Below are 18,592 nucleotides of genomic sequence, written 5' to 3'. Positions count from 1 at the left end.
ATCCGACTGTGCTCACAGCGCGGATGTGGGGGTCTGGGTATGGGTCAGGACTGGATCCTGAACACCCCTTTCTCACAGCGCTCGAGTCAGCTTCGTAGTTCCTGTTGTTCGCTCTGACACTCGCATTTTCAAAGTTACAGCGATATCTGTCAAGTGATATCTGTTATGATATCTCATAACCCGAGCCATTGCTTCCGTGCAGAGCGATGCTCGCTTTTCTTGGAGGGCAGCAAAATGGGCTCAGGAGATGTCGTGCAGATAAATGTTACTGGAGGGAAATCGTCGTGCTCCTTAGATGAAGTGCTCCGATGGTGGGATCTCATAAGGGACATCATATTCAAACTGAAGTCTACACTTACCTGTGGCTGAGGAGATCATTAAGCTTATGAATAGAGATCCAGCCCATAATTGCAGCTGTAGCAGGAGCTGCTGAGTTGTTGGGTTACTGCAGTGAGAACGGTGATGAAAGTCTGCAGAGACGTAGCTGGGGAGCAGGGCGTTTCGGTAGCGCCATAACTTTCAAATACATGGTTGGAATGACTGTTTAAACGTACTCGTGTATAGCAGGGGAAAACTCATTACCTGGTTTTATGTGAGCTATTGCAGGGGAAGGCTCTGCTACAAAACATTCTCTACGACCAGAATTGGTTTCGCCAGGTTTGTTTCCTTGCCAAGGAAAGGAGGAGGCAGCATCCCCTCTGCAGGGGTGGTGCTCCGGCGGCTTCTGCACGTCAGGCTGAGGTCCTTTGCTCTTCCTCCCCAGCAGCTCTGCTTCCCTTCCCTTCTCCTCCTCCTTCTCCTCCTCCTTCTCCTCCTCCTCCTCCTCCTCCTCCTTCTCCTCCTCTTCCTCCTCCTCCTCCTTCTCCTGCTCTTCCTCCTTCTCCTGCAGCCCTGTCCCACAACTCCTGCCGTCTCATTCCTTGAGCTGAGTGGTTGACTTGCACCAAGCAGTGCCGTCTTTCTATGTGGTAGATAATTACGGCACTAAGTGCCAAAACAATACATGCCGTTTGTAACCATCTCACTGGATAAAAGCAACGTTTTTGCCTTGTTTTAACTCTCTGCCAGTTGCTCTGGGAGAGTCATTTCCAAAAACCAGCTTATTTTCTGGTACAAGTTTGGTTCATTGTTCTCAGACTTGCAGACTTGAAGTTTTCTGGACCCGTCGTTTCCTAGCAGTAAATAAAACCTGGTGGAATACAACAGTACGTGTGCACCAAGCAAACCTGGGCTGGAGGTTTCTGCACTGAACTTGGGTATTTGTTTGGTGTCGCTTGACTGCAACTCCACAAGGAGAGTGTGTGTGTGTGTGTGTGTGTGTGTGTGTAAATGGAGGGGTTGTTGTTTGAGTTGGGCTCTCCGAGTACTTCTGGACTCCTCCAGACACTTTTTGTTCCTTGATCTGATGGGCATTATGGGGTCTTGGTCTTGCTTTAGGGTCTTCATTCATTTCCAGTGACATTTTTACTGTATTATTGTAAACTCTCCTTGTATTGCAGACCTGCTTAGAGCAGTAGCCATGCAGAACATTCCCCTACACAGAGCAGAAGGCATTTCCCAAAGCATTTCCAATCGAGATGATGTTAAATCGTGTGTGTTCCTCTGGCTCTGGAGCAGATGTTGCTTTTGTCCCTTTGTGCTACCTTAGAAGCCTCACCCCAGCCCGTTTCTTCTCGCCAATGCTTGGGGGTGCAGGAACACCAGGAAGCTGCAGCGCGGTGCCCACCACCACTGCAGATCCACACTGCAATGGTGCATTGGCTCTTGGACCAGAAGGAGCAGGATTTCACCACCGAAATCCTTCACGTTGCTGCGTGTTGTGTTTGGGGTGGCTCTGGTAGTTGATCAGCACAGTCCCCATCACTCTGTGCAGGTGTATGGCACAAACACCATCATCCTCTTCGGAGGTATTAGGATATTCTGCATTTCTCCAGTCTTTTGAACACCTGCTTTTCCTTAATAGAATAAAATCCCTCTTCTCCTTAGTGGTAATTACTCCTTAGTCCCATATCAGCCTGTTATACCTGCTGAATAATCTTCCCTCCTCTTTGGAAAGATTGCAGGTTTTAGTTTGAGCTGAGTGTTTAACCTCTTCTGTGCCTGGTCCAAACACTCAGGTTTAGTAGCTGGAAGTGCAGAGTGCAGTGGATGTTTTCCCAGCAATGCTCTGAACAGAACCGTGTGATTTCGTATCATTTGACAAGGTTTTCATTTAGCTCTAAATTAAATTGTCGATTGGTCATTATTTCCTTCCTCTCTCTTTCTCTTTTCTTTTCTTCTTTTCCTGCCCGCTATTCACAGCAACCTATGGAGCTTTCTCTACGAAGGGTAATTTGGGGAAAAGTGTGTCTTTTAAGTGATAAAAGCATAGTTTGCCTTTTAAAAAGTAATCGCTTTTTAACAGAGAGAGCAGTTAACGCTCGGAGCGGGCGACTGAAGGCAGCAGTGGTTTTCCAGACATAAACATTCCTAAATTGAGCTCGGATGCTGCTTTCTGCAGCTCCATAGGAAGCAGGGATTGGTTTGCAGTCTGTATTAAGGAGGTGGACAGAGAAGATGATCAGAAGGATCCTTTATTGCCCAATATTTCTGCAGCTGGAAATTCCAGAAGACTTTCTTATAAAGGAATCAATACTTCATTATGAGAGAGTTTTTTAGACCTCTGAACTGCAGCATGGGCTCTCGTTCTCCTGATGAAACCTGGTCCATTGTGCGCTCTCCATTTTATTCCTTTTATTCCTAATTCCCGTTACTTTTCGCGGTGCTGATGGAACAGCCAATGTTAACTCACAAACTGTCTCTCTCCCTTCTGCCGTACACGGCTTTTCTTTTCTAGCTGACATTGGGCTTGTTTATCTGCTTGGAGATGCAGTTGCTTGTAGGGGATTTTGGAAGAGGTGTGGAGATTCTATTAATTTTTATTTCCGGGCTGGTTTGATGTGTGGGGTTTTTTTTAATTGATGCTTTTATGAAGCGTGATGATACGATTTTCTTGATAAAATGGCAGAGAAACACTGATTATCTCTGCTAGATGAATTGGGAACAGAAACCGGTAGCTGACCTTAAATACCAGATGATGTTAACTAAGACCTCTGCAAAGCATCCCGGGTTTGTGCAGCCGAAGATGTGCCCAGAAATGGGCTCTTTCCCCTCTGAGGCCGCTTCGGGGCTGAGCTCGTTCCCCTGAGCGTCCTTCAGGACCCGTTGACGCCTCCTGCTCACCCTTGATCCGAGCTGGGCGCGGAGCAGCAGAGCGGTGCTGAAACGCTGCTGATCTGCAGCCGCTTCCCCGGCTCCGGTCCTGCTCTGGCAGTGAGGGAAGCAAATTAACTGAAGGCAGGATTACCATGATCTCTGTGTACATGGGGGATTTGTAGCTTTTGTTAACAGCCTTGTTTCGCGGTTGCAGCCGTGTAAGACCGTTCCCTTCTTAATTTTAAGCAGGGCACTTTCCCTCAAAGCCCTTGTTCTGCATTGCAGCACTGAGATTTTAAATGTTGGCTTAAGCAGACATATGTGCTTAATAGGAATGCACTTAAGCACTTTCTTAATGACAATGCATTGAGTTATAATTGACCTCCCCAAACTGCCCGGGCATTTTTTTCCTGATGTAACCTACACGAAAATTTTCCATTCTGTGACTTTGCAAGGGGGCTGCTTAACCCACCCCTTCTGCTCTTGCTTGAGCGTTGTCTCAAATGAGCTGTGCATCTTCCAGCGTGCTGCTTGTGAACGGAGTTGCCAAATTCCCCTTGGTGTCCGTATCTGAGGATGGTTCATGTCCTCCGTGTTACTCCTCAGTGAGTTCTGTCTGGCAGTTGTAGAGCCCAAAGATGCAGTCTCCTCCCATACGCTGCTGCTCTTGGTTTCTAACAGGTTAAGGGCTTGGGGTGCTGGTGCAGTCACCTGGGTTCAGCGAGGAGGTGTCGGTGATGGGGATAAAGGGTGCGAGACGAGGCCGTGGTGGTGATGGGGCAGATGTGGGCAGGGATGCTCCCACTGAGAACCCGCATTAGGGGAGAGCTGGGGTGCAGGGAACTCTGTGGAGACGTTGGCCACGTCGCTGTGTGTGCAGCTCCCAGGGATGCTCCCGGCTGCGCTCTCGGTGCTGATGTGAGGATGCAGTTTGTTGAGTTGTTTCCACGCTTGTTATTTCACTGATTGAATCAGTGGAGCTGTTACCCTGGTAGGGTTTCGAGCTGCTGTAAATGAGCTGTCCTGTGCCAAGGCATCTGTCCGTATCCCTGACAGCGAGCGCTCAGTGTGATGAGGGTTGCTTCTCTTTACGTGCCTCTGGATCTGAAATGACACTTACTGCTTTTATTGGGCGAGGAGGCTGTCTCCATCCCCTTCCCCTGTTGCTATATCCAGAAAACGGGAATGTGTTATATGTTATTTTGCCATCTTCAACCTGATCTGCAGAGAAGTTCCCTCGCAGCCACCTTGTTTAATGCTTTACATGAGGGGTTGGTGTTTGAGAAAGCCCCAATGGGACATCTTGAATTTCCCAGTGGAGTCAGTGTGGGTGAGTTTTATCTTAAAAGGCTCCTTCTGTGGCTCGGACGTGCAGCCATCCCCCTGATTGCAGTCACTCTGTGGGGGTCCCTTGTCCTTTTTGGTGTTACAGCACCATCCATCACACACTCGCTGTGCCAACACCGTGGTCCCATCCTGTCACAGCTTCCAGCCTGCAGGACGCGAATGCACTGCAGCAGAGGATGCTCTGCTAAACCACCACGGAGCACACCGGGAAAGGTTCAGAACATCACCACTGGACTGCTTTGGGGCTTTGGCCAAAAAGCGACAATAAGAACTGCCGTCTTTGTGTGGATGCTGCCATCAATTCCCAAGAGAGGCTGCGGGGAGGGGAAAATTCCCTTAAAATAACCAGGGATGCACAGAAAAGGACCTCGTCGCTGTGCAGAAGCCTTGGAGCAGCTCCCGAATAGCAGATGGCAGCAGAAAGCCTGGCAGACAGCGCAGCCCCGCGCTGCTCCGGTGGGGATTGGCACCTTCCAGCAAGTTGAGGAAACTTCTCTTATTCCCGGTAACCCAATCACCGCTCCCGTTTTGAGTGGGTGGAAATGAAAGCTGCGCTGCTCTTGTAGCACAGAGGCCCTCCACAGTCTATTTTGAGTTCACTGATGATATTTTCCTCAAGATCTGGTACCCAAACCTTGGCTATTTTTCATTTTTGCTAAGATCCCTGCTTCGCCGCCGCCGGTCAGCCGCACGCTGGCAGTGACAGCCGCTCCATCAGAGCACGCTGAAGAACACAATACAGTAAAAACCCTTCTCCCTGTTAATATTTGCTCTGGACTCCTTCTCCTCTCCTCCCACTTGCCCCGTTGGTGCCTCGGGGTTTTAAGAAGGAAAAGGCGTTGCGATGCAGATGTGTTTATTGAAACAGCAGATACAGAAAGAGGAAAACAGAAGATGTGAAGCGCTTTGCTGCACAGCTTGAGCAGTGCCCTGAGCTTGCGGCACCGTTAGCTATTTGGGACGTGTGCTTCCCCGAGTGAGGCATGCCGGTTATTAACCACACTCCTGCTGGGCTCCTGTTTTTCCAGTCCATCAGCAAGCTGTGCCTGCAGGAGGGATCTTCTTGAAAAGAAAAAGTAAGGCAGAAAATCCGTTACCGTCTCCAAGCTCTCTCCCAGGCAAGCAGAGGCTGTGGGAATGATACCTAAAAGCTGAGAGCCAAGGCAGGATTATTTTTTGTTGTTTCCATGGAGACTGAAGTGATTACAGCGATGCCCTGCGTGGTTTGCAGCCCCTGAACCCGGTGCCTTTCCCGTTCCCGTGTGTTGCAGGTGCCCTGTCCCCGGATCAGCCCTGGCTTTGCATGCGGGATGAGCAGAGATGGAGCATCCAGGCCAGCAGGCATTGCCTTGCAGGAGCAGCCAGGTCTGCTGGGATGCAGGCTCCTTCGAAGGCAGAAAAGAGAAGCAAATTGTGCTCACGCTGAGCAGACAAACACAGAAATTGCTCCTGGCTGGATGCACAGAAACGAACGGCTGCGCCGGGATCAACCTTCAGGTGCCTCCGTGTCCGTGAGCATCGCACCAAGGGACTGCAGGGGCAGTGCCCTCGTGCTGCAGCCTTTGTGTCCCATTCGACTTGCTGGGACAAGCAGCAATGAGCTGTTTGTTCGCTGTTTTACTGCTCTAAATGAATGTGAAATGGTGATAATGTTTGTGATGACTGGAATAAATGTCTTGTACTCACGACATGGGTCTCACTGGCTTCGTTAGATGCTGTGTTTCCACTGACCTTTGCTGTGATTTATTCTGCTGGATTTAATAAAGGGATTTTTCTTACTGCTTTTGCAGTACTTGATCGGTGATAACAACTATTGACAAAGGTCGGCATAGGATTATAAATTTTAACCTATGCTCTGCGCGTAAAGAAATGTCCTCTCATAACATTTGAGGAAACACTTAGGAAGTATTAATTTCACTCTCTCAGCTTGAGGCCTCAGAGTCACAGGTGATGCAGATGGACGGGCTGCAGGCAGCGGAGCTGGTGTCTGTCCGTCTGTCTGCTCACTCCTCGGGGATGCTTTGTCCTCCACCTTCTTTGGGCACCATCATCTTAGATCTGATAGCACGTTTCACTGTGATGTTGTCAAACAGCTCCTGCTTCCATCTGAGGTCCAGTAAAGGCTTTGGAAGGAGCAGGGAGACTGCGTGGATCCCAGTGCCAGCTCTGCCCAGTGCATCCCCAGCCCAAAACCCCCTTTGACGCAGAATAAAACCTCTCCTGCTTGTAGAGATGAAGAAAATCTTCATATCACAGACACAGGATCCTGTTAATAGACCGTCTGGATCAGTCGTTGCTCCCTGGGTGGGATGTGCCCCTCCAGGCCCCCCTGCACAAAGAAGACCCCAGACCCCACCACGGGCTTGGCCATGGACTCATGGGACAGTGGCTTTGTGGCTCGGCTTCCTCCATGGAAAACCAGAACTGTCAATTTACTTCCCTGCAGCGGGGACTTTGGGGCTTTTTTTGTCTGTAACTTTTTAATCTGCCGTTTTGTTTTCTCCCACAAAGGTTAATTTTAAATCCTTCCCTCGCTCTGCTTTGCCCTCTTTTGTCAGCAAGTTCTGTGCTGTTGTTATTTCCCGAAGCGAGCCACCAGTGCCGTGCCGTAATAACCGCGCTAGCGATGCGCCTCTGCCGCTGCCTGCGCGGTGCTGTGGGTCCTGTGTGAGTGCTAATTTACCACTTCTGGTTTAAAAATTTATAGGAGATGCCTTAGCTGCCGTGAGAGGTTTCTGCTGCCAAGATGTTCCTCTGTGTGTGAACGCGTTTCTTTTCAGTTACTGTTCCTAGGCAGGTGATACCGAGCTTATGCTGACAGAATTATTTGACAGCATCCCTTGATATTTCAGCATCTTGTAAAGAGCCCAAATCCTGAGGATATTTTGCAGTTTGTTTTCTCCTTAATCTGCTCTCTTTGTTGCTGAGAGCAGGAAATAGATTGTGGAGCTCATAGCCTTGATAATGTCACGGTAACGTCCGTCTTATTTGATCTGAAACCATTAAGAATGGAGGGAAGACAGAGGGAAAATAACAGTTGAGGGTGAGCGCTGGACCAAATAATTCTATAAATGCCAATCTAAAGCCAGCCTCATCCTCTGATGTCCTTTTGCCAGGCGGTAGTGAGATGTATGTTCCAAGTAAATGGGTTTTACCAGGGGTGATGGTGGGGAAAAAGATGAGTAAAGGATCCATACACAAAATATCAAAACCACTGGGTAGGTACCACTGAGAAGACAGCCTTGCTTTTTCAAATTGATGGACCTTGTCAGCTGAAATACAGTATATATCGAAAACCCTGGGGAGCTGAAGACGGTTTTCAGACGTGTTTTTCCCCCCAACTTCATTTTAAGATTAGTTTTAATTATTTTCCTGGGAATGGCAGTTCAGTTGGATGCCTCTTTGGTGCCGTGCCAGCCCAGCAGCAGTCAGTGATTTATTTGTGATGGGAAAGGGGCTCTTCCTGAGTCATCCCCAGCCCCTGGTGCTTGGGGGAATTTGGGAAGGTTTTTGGGCTGTTCCTCGCCCAAAACCAAGCATCAGTCTCCATTTTTTGGTGTATTTGGCATAGACATAAACGGCTGCCCAAGGAGATGGACGAAGGCAAATTGACTCGGCTCCTCCTCAGAGGAGTTGACAATTTATTGCTTTACCATATAAATATTTCCTACAGGATGGAGTTGGTCTGAATGCGAGGAGTTTGTCTAAACACAGTGTTTACATCTGTTGAGGAGCATGGGTGCAAATTGCATTTATCAACCAGAAAGGGAAACTGAAAATGCAGATTTTTTAAGCAAGTCCTGAAGAGTCTGTGCTGCTCTGCAGCTCACCCAGTACTTCAGACTGAAAACCTTGGGTCAGGGTAGCAGCAGAGGAGCCCAGGGGTCTGCAACAGCCGAGTTGATTCATCCCTCGGGGTTTGCTGCTTGTGCCGAGTTGTGGCCGCAGTGGAAGACATCACTGCTGTTAAGGTTGACTTGTTTAGTGCTGACTTCATTTTGCACTGGTTGCGGTCACACGTTCGATTCTGGTGTAGGCTTCCTCTCGGGGCCGCGCAGGAGAATTCACCTGCAAAATACCCAGTCCCCTGCTCTCCGTGTGACGTTTTCCTCATGCAGTAAAAGAAGCCCCAGGGCACAAATACTTAAAAAACAAAAAAGAAGGCAGTGCAGGAAAATCACAAATCAACCCCAGCCAGAGCTGGAGACTGCTTTGAAGTCGCTTCTTCCCCATGCAAATAAATCACTGACGTGTGGCAGTGAATGGAGCACTGAGCCCTTCCTTGTGTAATCGTCTGAGCAGCGAAGCAGTTGGGGATTTGCAGGGATCCCCCAGCTCAGGGGATGGGGGGACGCGCGGCGGAGCAGCGTTGTAGGAGCTCTGTGCTCCCCGATTGACGCTGATTTCTTATTGCAGTTTCCTGCTTTTTCAACTTCACCACCCCGTCTGGGATCGTGCTGTCGCCAAATTACCCTGAGGAATACGGGAGCAGCTTGCACTGCGTTTGGTTGATCATAGCGAAGCCCGAGAGCCGGATTCACTTGGCTTTCAATGATTTCGACGTGGAGCCCCAGTTTGATTTCCTGGCCGTGAAGGATGGGGGCACTGCCGAGTCCCCGGTGCTGGGGACCTTCTCAGGAAACCAGATCCCCTCCTCGCTGACCAGCAGCGGCCACGTAGCCAGGCTGGAGTTCCAGACCGACCACTCCATGGAGAAGAGAGGCTTCAACATCACCTTCACCAGTAAGTGCCCTTGCTCCCCGTCTTCTCTCAAGCAGTAAATTCACGTTAGGGACCAACAGGCAAGAGGTTTAATCTCACTAAAACCCATTGCAAATCCCAAGTCTGAAATTTGGGGATTACTTTTGCAGTTGGGTAGTTGAGGATTGGTATTGCTGATGGCGCAGGTTTTGGCAGTGAAGTTTAAGCGTTGCCCAGTGGTTTATCTGGATTATCTGTGCAGGGTTTCTGCTGTCCCATTCTGCTGCGTTAGCTGGGCCTTCTGCTCTCCCTCTGTGCCTCCACTCTGCTCACTGAGCTGAGATGATGCTTTGTGGACAGCTTGGTGCAGATCAAGAAGAGCCAGTAGATGTCGATGGTTGTGTTCATCAGTCAGTGCTATCATCGCTTGCTGACACCTGAAAGCATGTAAGGCTTTGCAGATAAAGGCTAACATGTGGCAGTGTCTTATAATAGAAAGCATTGAAAATTCCACAGATACGTTTCACCTAAGTCCAGTCTTCAAATCTCCGATGAATGCTACGGTAATTTTATCCTCGTATTGTCCTATAATTTTCTAAAGAGCATTATGAAACCTATTCAGCAGAACTGATAAATGACTTTGTTATAATAGCCTTTAGTGGCACAGCTAAATTAATAGCCTTTCCAGCTATGATTGCAAATCCTCTGTTTCAAAAAATCAGAGGTCTTAAGAAATCATTTGCCACACTACAGCAGATTGAAGGCTCATCAGATGGAGCAGTTTGTGTGTGGTAGTGTCACATACACGGGGTTGAGTCCTAGATCCCGCTCCAGAAACGCTGGCGGTGCCCTCAGTGTGTGTCTCCGACACGTTCCCTACCCGTGCTGGGAGTTGTGACTCTCTCCTGCACGAAGACATTTTTAAAGCAGATTTTTTTATTGTTGTAAATGTGTGAGTTAATCTGTTCTGACTGCTCCAGCTACCGAAAGGGAGCTCCTGAGTCTCTCAGACACCTTCCCATCAGCTTGGGTAGGGAAGAGGAGACTACAGATTGCTGCAAGGGACGGGTACCGGAGCACGAGGAGCAGCTCAGCCGCTGTTTTCCCCTTTAGCAGTGTGTGTGTAACGCTCTCAGGGTAACCATACTTTGTAGGAAATCCAGAGCTCCTCTGAATCTGGTCAAGTGTATTAACGATACTAAAAGCATGTGTGTGTAATTAACGTGCAGGCTTTAATCTGTCATATGCTGCTCATCTCTGAAGACCACCTCCCAGCATATGAAGATATAGTACATAATTATGCACTTAATGGGGAATTAAGGCTGTAGACTTACGGCTTGATTGGTTTCCTGGCCTGGTTTGTAGCTGCTGGAAAAGGGCAGAGCTGTGTCTGTGTAATTCCGTGTGTAACTTTACAACACCTAGGAAGGTAATTGCTGTGTGTCCTTTGTTTTCTGCCGGTAATGGTGACAAGCAAGGTCAGGGACCGTGTGGCAGTCACTCACGCTGCATGCTGAGAGGACCCTTACTTTTAACCACAGGGCCTTAAATCCTCCAGTTTTTCTCATTAACGGTTCATTTATGGCCCCTCTATGCAGATGGGCGCACTGCGGTGTTTTTAGAGTTTTATATTTTGAGAATTTTAAATTGGGCAGAGGAGAAGAAAACCAGGCCCTCATTATTCTGTCCCCCATCCCCGCCAGCGTTCAGGCACAACGAATGCCCCGACCCTGGCGTGCCCGTCAACGGGAAGCGATTCGGTGACAGCCTCCAGCTCGGCAGCTCCGTGTCCTTCCTCTGCGACGAGGGCTTCATTAGGACCCACGGCTCGGAAACCATCACCTGCATCTTGAAGGAGGGAAACGTGGTCTGGAACAACGCTGTGCTCAGATGTGAAGGTAAATTTTGCCATTTTTCCTACGGTTTTGTGTGTGCACTCTCTGATACTTGCGGCTTTTTGGGGAAAAATTGTGATGGTTCTGTCTTTCCCAGTCCCACTCAGATAAGCCATAGTAAAGGTACATGGTGCTGTCCTTTGGCCATGGTATAGGCAGAGACATCTGGTTTTGAGAGCTGAAGGACTATTGGACTTTATCTTAACCCCCAGGTTCTCATTTATGGCCAGGATTTTGTGTAGCTCTGGCAGAAGAGTTTGCTCAGGAGCAAATGCCAGTCCAGTAATTGCTGAGCACTGAACTGGGATCGCTTTCCTGTTTCTGTGACGTGGGCGATGGGGATTATTTTTCCTAGCTCAGTTCTTGTTACAGGACGTGTTTATCTAATAACAATAATAAAAGGCTTTAATTTACTGGTGACTAAATCCTCCCTGCTACTCTTCTCAAGAAGGGAATTAAAGAACGGAGAACGGAAGATACGTGGTGGTGGTTTTTCTGTCCTGATTTTTGGCACGTGTAAAACGTATCGTATTTCTACAGTGAAAGAGGCAAAAGGTACAGATCTTTACTGTGGAAAGTGAACCCATTGCTGCAAACATTGGTATGCACACAAATACCTTCAGTGTGCTGGTGTCGCTGGGGTGCATCACTCCCATCCCGTGGACTCTGGCAGTTGAGAGCCAGAAGCGTTGTATGTACATCTCCTTGGCACAGCAGCTATGAGAGCCAACCCAGAAGTGTGGGAGGTTGAATTCAAGGCTGAAATACAGATTTCAAAGCTTTATTTCTAGTCCTTGAGAGCTTCTCCTATGGAAAAGCGAAGTGAAGAAGGAGCTCATTAGAAGTGAAAAGTGATGCTCTGCACTGGTATTTACACAATTTGAGTAACAAGGGCTGTGCTGGTGAGAAGTAGTACTGTGATACTGAGAAACCAGTTCAGTGATTGGTCAGGCACTGTTCGAGCAGCAGAAATGGCCCAATTCAGTCCATTGTCTCTCAGATTGAAGCAGGTATCAGTTGTTCAGTAACTTGTATGCAATAAGAAGAACTTTTTCATATTCTTGTATAATATTTCTTTTGCAAGCAGCTGACAATAAAACCTCTGTAGGTTTGAGTCACGGTTTCCATTGCTTTCACAAGCACGAGCCTTTCAGTTTATGCATCTGTAAGTGTGGAAGGGAAACAAACATTAAATAATCCTCTTTTAATCAACTTTTCTCTTTGGAGGCTTTGATAACCTTATGCCATTAACTTGTGCTTTTTTTTTTTCCAGTGATCACAGTGGTGATTTCTTTGACTCACCCTTCAGTATGCACTCGGTTAAGTGTACATTTTAATTAGCCTATTTAAACGAGGAAGAAGTACATAGATCTGAAGTGCTGTTTGGTGCTTGAAAAAATTAATGGGAAAGAAAAGAGACTTGAAAAAAAAAAAAGAGTTGAAAGACGGGTGGAAGTCCTGGCAGGAAATGATGGAGCTCTGGGACAGAAAGGAGCCTTGTGTTCAAAATTAATTGGTTAGGATCCAGTTGAGATCAGTTGACTTTCATCTGGCTTCCTTCAGCTCAGCAGTGGAGGTTTTTGGGTTTTTTGGGGTGTTTTGGGGGTGATGGGCATGATCTGCCCCATGGGTGCTCCTGAAGGTGACACTGATGTCACCCTGGGGTGCAGATGTGCGCACCCAGCACCGGTGAAGAAACCCCTGGGTGATGAATCCTGCGAGGTGCTGAGCAGGGGGGCACAAATTCACAGGAACAGACACTTTTCCATCCCCTTGGATGATTTTAGAGGACAAAACATTGCAGTTATTTAGGGCTATAGGATTTTGTGCTTCTGGTCCGTCAGATCCAGTGTCCTTTTTCCAGCAAAGATAATAAGACGCCTTCAGCTGCTGCTGATGGCACAGGGGACCACGGTGCGGAATAAATGCCATAGTCTTGTGATGTCCCTTGCGGTAGGAAAGACATGACTCAATTACCACAGATATGAAAGATTTTCTGGCACCTGCAGCTACTGAAATGCAAACTGACCTTGCGGTTTTCTCTGCTCTTATATCGAATAATTATTATTATTATACCCTGTCCCCTTAGAGCCGCTGCACAAGGTCAGGCTCTTGACTCCCACGGATGCAGTAGCGGGCTGCTGCACCTTCAGTTTGAGCCAAAAAGGCAGTTTCTCATTGAGTGCTGTTATTTCATTTAGTTCTGATTATTTTTAACACACGATAAATCTTAATGCATGAAAGCTACGGGATGGTACTGCCGGTTGCGCTGTGGTTTCCGTGATGCTCCTCACCTGAATCGTGTCCCTCTCCTTGTCCCCAGCGCCCTGCGGGGGCCACCTGACGTCTCCCAGCGGAACCATCCTGTCCCCGGGCTGGCCCGGCTTCTACAAGGACTCACTGAGCTGCGCCTGGGTGATCGAGGCCCAGCCCGGGTACCCCATCAAGATCACCTTCGACAGGTACTCACTCCCCTAAACTGCCCTGTCTGCATTGCTCTCAAACTGCCCTATTTGCCTATTTTTGGGTGCTTCCAGCAGTGCTGAGCTGGAGCCACTCTTGTTGGATAAGGGAACAAAATGCTCGGTGCTGTGTTTGGCACTGGGGGTCTCTTTCTCTCCATTTTTTTCCATACTAACTCCTGCCAAGACATTAAAACTCACCTAACGTTCAACAAGAAGAAGAGGTGGGAGATGGTGATTTTTTTTCCCTTCATATTTTGACTGACTCCTGCTAATTTGCAGTGCTATTTTAGACGTGTGTAGGACGTGTTTTCGGAGGCTGAGCTCCCACGAGCTCGTGCTGCCGGGCAGGAGCAGCAGTGAGGATGCTGCCCTGACTCAGGTGTGCCGAGTCTTTTGGCTTGCCCTGGGTTTCATGGTTTGAGGAGGGTTACACTTACTTGAACCCTGGTCCATACATCTGAGTAGTGATTGTTGGTGTAGCACAAGATGCCTGTTGCTGCTGCTGCAGATGAAGGATCAGAATGAAACTGAAATGTGTAGGAGGGGAAGGACGTGAGGTGCTTGGTGAGCTGGAGGTCAGGCAGTAGAAAGGGCCCAACGTACAGCCTCGTGCTGCCTCCTGGTCATTAAAGCACATTCAGGGCAGCAATAAGGACAAATTAGCCATGCTGCTTTGTCACAGACCTATTCCTGTGTCCCTTTCAGGTTCAAGACAGAGGTGAATTACGACACCCTGGAAGTGCGCGACGGCCGCTCCTATTCGTCCCCGTTGATAGGTGTCTATGATGGGACTCAGGTGCCCCAGTTCCTCATCAGCACCAGCAACTACCTCTACCTCCTCTTCACCACTGACAAAAGCCACTCCGACGTAGGCTTTCAGATCCGATACGAAAGTAAGTGCGAGCTGTTCAGGTAATTACGCGCTCTCCAGCAGCACAATGGCCTCAATCAGGGCCCGTCGGCCGCGTTGTCCCCTTGCCAGGCAGTCAGCGCCGTGAGGCTGATTGGAGAGCGGGACCCTACTGCAAGGGAAGAAGCAGTTTCTGCTTTTTGATCATTTTCTGTAGAGTATTTGAGCATCTACAGAATATTATTGATTGTAGGAGGAAGATTTGAGTTCCTCCAGTACTTTGAGGATAACCAGGAGGACTTTGAATGAGCTCCTGGAAGGGGTTGAGCCTTCCCTTTGAGTGCTCTGACACGAGTGGGTTTGTTTGCCGCAGCTGTGAAGCTCCAGTCCGACCACTGCTTGGATCCGGGGATCCCGGTGAATGGCCAGCGCCACGGGAACGATTTCTACGTGGGGGCACTGGTGACGTTCAGCTGCGACTCTGGCTACACCCTGAGCGACAGCGAAGCCCTGGAGTGCGAGCCCAACTTCCAGTGGAGCCGGCCGCTGCCCAGCTGCGAGGGTAAGGATGCAGGAGGTAACATCTGCAGGGGGTGTCCCTGGCCATGGCAGAGGAGTTGGACTAAATGATCTGTAAAGGTCTCTTCCAACCTAAAGCATTGCATGGTTCTGTAGATATGAGATGGCAAACTGCAGATCCACTGCCAAAGCACAGCAAGAATTGTGATCTTCACGGTGACGTTTGATCTGTGTGTTTTGTTTGATTTCGATGGGTTGGGCTGTGTTTTGACATTCAGAACTGATGTTCTTCCAGCTGATGGTGGGTTTTGAACTCTTTAATTCAAATCGAATTCTTTATTTTTTTGCAGCTCTATGTGGAGGTTACATTCGTGGTTCCAGTGGCACCATCTTATCCCCAGGCTTCCCTGATTTTTATCCCAATAACTTGAACTGCACGTGGACGATAGAAACGTCACATGGAAAAGGTGAGAAACCTTTAGCTTAGAGATGGGCTGGAGGATGGTGGTCGGTGTAAGCCGAGTTAGTCTCCAGTTTTGTCTGATGTTGGGTACCCATGTGCTTGGCCATTCTTGACACCGCTCAAACATCGTCTCTGGACGAGATGCAGAGGTGTTTAGTGTCACAGCTCTTAATCCCTTTAAGGGGGAGAGGATTAAGAGGGAAAGATGGTCACGTATCGAACCCTCAGAGCTGAGAGCCTGCGCCAGGCATTATCTTTGGTTTCAGACCTTTGTGGCAGCGTCCTCTGGGAAGTTATTTGGGTACCTGGTATTGCTTGTAATGTCACACAGAGGAAAGGGCGAGCTGCCACTGACACCACCTCAGTGATATTTGGTGCTCGAGAGCACTTTAAGCCTTATTATTCTTTGCAGTGCTGGATCACCATCTAGATAACTTTTTACAGATGGAGAAGAGGAGTTTGTAGTGAATCATTTCCAGCCATGGGGCAGGGCTTGGGCTCTCCTCTCCCAGCTCTGCCTTAGTTCTGCAGCTCTCATTTCCCCACCATCTTCGAGTATTGCCAGCGCAGAGGCAAAGTGCAGAGCTATTTGGTCCAATCTCCGGTGCAGCACAGGCCAGTCTTTTGTCTTGGAGGAAAATCTCGAGAAAAGGCATCACTGAGGATTAGAGAGCGAGTTTTATGTGCAAGGGCAGGGGCTGATTTCTCCTGATCCAGTCGGTATCTGCCTGCGGTAAAGCACAAAGGGTATAAACCCTTTCATGTGACTTTATGTGCTCTTCTGGAAGTGTCTCGCCATACCGGATATCAGCTCGACGGGAGCATCATGAGCCAATTTTGCAAATACCATTTGTATTACAGCAAATAAACTTGTCAATGAGCAGCACAGTGCATTAAGGGAGCCATCGCACGCTGTGAAAAGTATTCTGTTGAGTAGCAGCAATCCACTCTTCATTAATCCACTCTGCCTTGGATTCAGCGCTCCGGCAAGGCACCGCATTATCCCGTAGCTCAGCACAATGCAGCAAACCGACACTCTTTTATATCAAAAAAGTGCAGCTCCCATGGCCTGGGCGCTTTTATGCCAACATCAGAAGAAAATCTTCCAGCTAAGCTAAGCAAGGCTCGAAGAAACACGGTGAATTTTCAAATAGTGGAGGTATGGCTACACAAGTCGAGATGCTTTTCTGTCCCCTGTTCTGTTGAAAAGACCCTGCTGTGGCCAATTCATTAGCACAGGAATTCAGCCCTTGATCCAGCTGTCCTGAACCAGACGGTGTTTGTCACAGTGAGAGGAGCTGGATGCTGAGCTGTCTGCAGAGCTGGTCCTGGTTTAGCTGTCTGATAAAATTGTGGCCTTACTGCAGGTAGTGAATATTAGGAAATCGAATTGTGAGCTGCTTGTTGTGAAAACGCACAGGGCTCCAGAGCTCTGACAAGAGTTTTGGGTCTTTCTTACCTCTTACCTTCTAACCTCACCTCTCAGGTTGTGCTGGAAAGGTGAGGGCAAGACTCTGAGTGTTTGGTACAGAAGAATCTCTTAGGTTCGTGAAAGGAGCACGTTCCTGTTGTGTTGTGTTTGGTGTTTTCATCCCTTTCCTTGTCAGCTGCTTGGGTGTGGAAATCTCCAAACCCAGTGAGAGGTTGGGGCGAGGGAAGGGGACAGTTATGGTGCAGTTATGATAAGCTGGTGCATGGCCGTGTTATGTCAGGGAAACCTCTCCTCATCCCTGTGCTCTGTGTGAGCAGTTCACTTACCCCTGTAACCAGAGGAGGAGGTGGACAAAGCTGTCCTTTTCTCACGTTGAAACGTGTTCAGCTGCTGGGCTGTTGGTGGGAGCATGTGTGCATATACACAGGTACATACGTACACGTCCGTTCTCCTGCAGCTGTATCCCGTGTTTCTTGGTGCTCTGCTCTCCCAGCTGTGGTGCTGTTAAACTGCTGTGTAACGCATTGCAATGAGCTGCTCCCGGCTCCTTTCAGCATTCCCGCAGCGTTGGAGCAGGGGAACATTGCGATCCCAAGGCAGAGCTGCTGCGACGAGGGGAGTTTGGTCCTTGGAGAGCAGACCAGGCGCTACTGAAAGGCACCACGAGCCCCATCCTCTGCCGCCTTCATGGGCAGCATGGGGTCTTCTCCTTGTGCCTTGTCCTGGTCTTGGAGACCCCCTCAGAGATCATTGGGGAAATTTGGTGCTTGCCAAACCAAGAAGCTTTAACAACTCTGCTCCGAGCAGGGGATGTGTTTACATGAGTTGTTGGCTGTGGTACCTGATTTTTCTTGTTCTGGTTTTACATTTCCCACACCTATTGATGCCTCACAGCTTGGGCTTACAGCGCTGCTGTCCCAGGCCTGGGAAGCCTTTCAGTTCCCAAAAAAGAGAAGAGAGGTCAGGGCTGGAGCCTCCCAGTCCAGCAGAGGATTCCCAGTCCAAACCAGGACCGGACAGGGGTGATCTGCATCTAAAAACTGGTCTCAGGTTTTTCCCTCCCAGGTCTTTATGAAGCTCTCACACGTGGCCAGCACACGAGTCCCTTAATTGGAACAAGTCGGGTGTTTTTATGTGACTGCAGACGCTGATTTGCTTTATGGACTCACGAGCTGTACAATTTGAGTTTGAAAGCAGCTTAATTTTAAAGGTATTTAAATGCTTAAAGAGGGACTATTATTTTTAATCTGAGAACTTCAGAGTGATTTCTTTTCCCTGTAATTTGTTTTGTTGTTTCTTTTACGGAGAACGGGGAAAAAAAAAACCCCAACCCAAACCTGCGTTTGCAGAGGCATTTTGTGCCGCAGTAGATTTCAGACGAGAGCAAAGGTTTAATCAGAGTCACAAATTCTTTAAAATGAGTTTGTAATTAACCCTTGTGGCTGCAGTGACACAGCCCTGAGCTGGCTCTGCTGCCGTAGAGGCCCCGTGTCCTGCGATTGCCGTTGTTACCTGACAGGACCTGGAGTCAGCGCTGCCCTCCCAGCCCCAGGACTGAATTATGCTCGTGTTGCCTTGGTCCTGTGCTGATTTCAGTGGAGCGCTGTTACTTCTCTTCCTTAGATTGGCTTTTGTAAAGGTGAGGGCATAAATTCGCTGCCAGTTGATAAACAGGGAGAACTTAAGATGTTTTGTATTCGCTGCGTCTCTCCAGGTTTGCAGGCC

At 48.7% G+C, this 18,592-nt stretch overlaps 1 protein-coding gene across 1 annotated transcript in view; it reads left to right on the top strand.

The window, feature by feature from the left end:
- Positions 1-18,592, top strand: part of LOC104537655 (CUB and sushi domain-containing protein 2-like) — a gene marked incomplete at both ends in the record, with an annotated part of 85,281 nt that overhangs the window by 35,912 nt on the left and 30,777 nt on the right. Inside the window, 6 exons of the mRNA XM_010180599.1 lie at positions 8,959-9,285; positions 10,947-11,141; positions 13,462-13,600; positions 14,309-14,496; positions 14,827-15,015; positions 15,323-15,439. Of these exons, the coding sequence (XP_010178901.1) occupies positions 8,959-9,285; positions 10,947-11,141; positions 13,462-13,600; positions 14,309-14,496; positions 14,827-15,015; positions 15,323-15,439 (1,155 nt within the window). The remainder of the gene's footprint in view (positions 1-8,958; positions 9,286-10,946; positions 11,142-13,461; positions 13,601-14,308; positions 14,497-14,826; positions 15,016-15,322; positions 15,440-18,592) is intronic.

The sequence above is a fragment of the Mesitornis unicolor genome, unplaced genomic scaffold (genome assembly GCF_000695765.1).
Source record: "Mesitornis unicolor isolate BGI_N332 unplaced genomic scaffold, ASM69576v1 scaffold16823, whole genome shotgun sequence".
NCBI classification, from domain to species: Eukaryota; Metazoa; Chordata; class Aves; order Mesitornithiformes; family Mesitornithidae; genus Mesitornis; species Mesitornis unicolor.
This window is presented reverse-complemented; position numbering and strand designations above follow the sequence as displayed.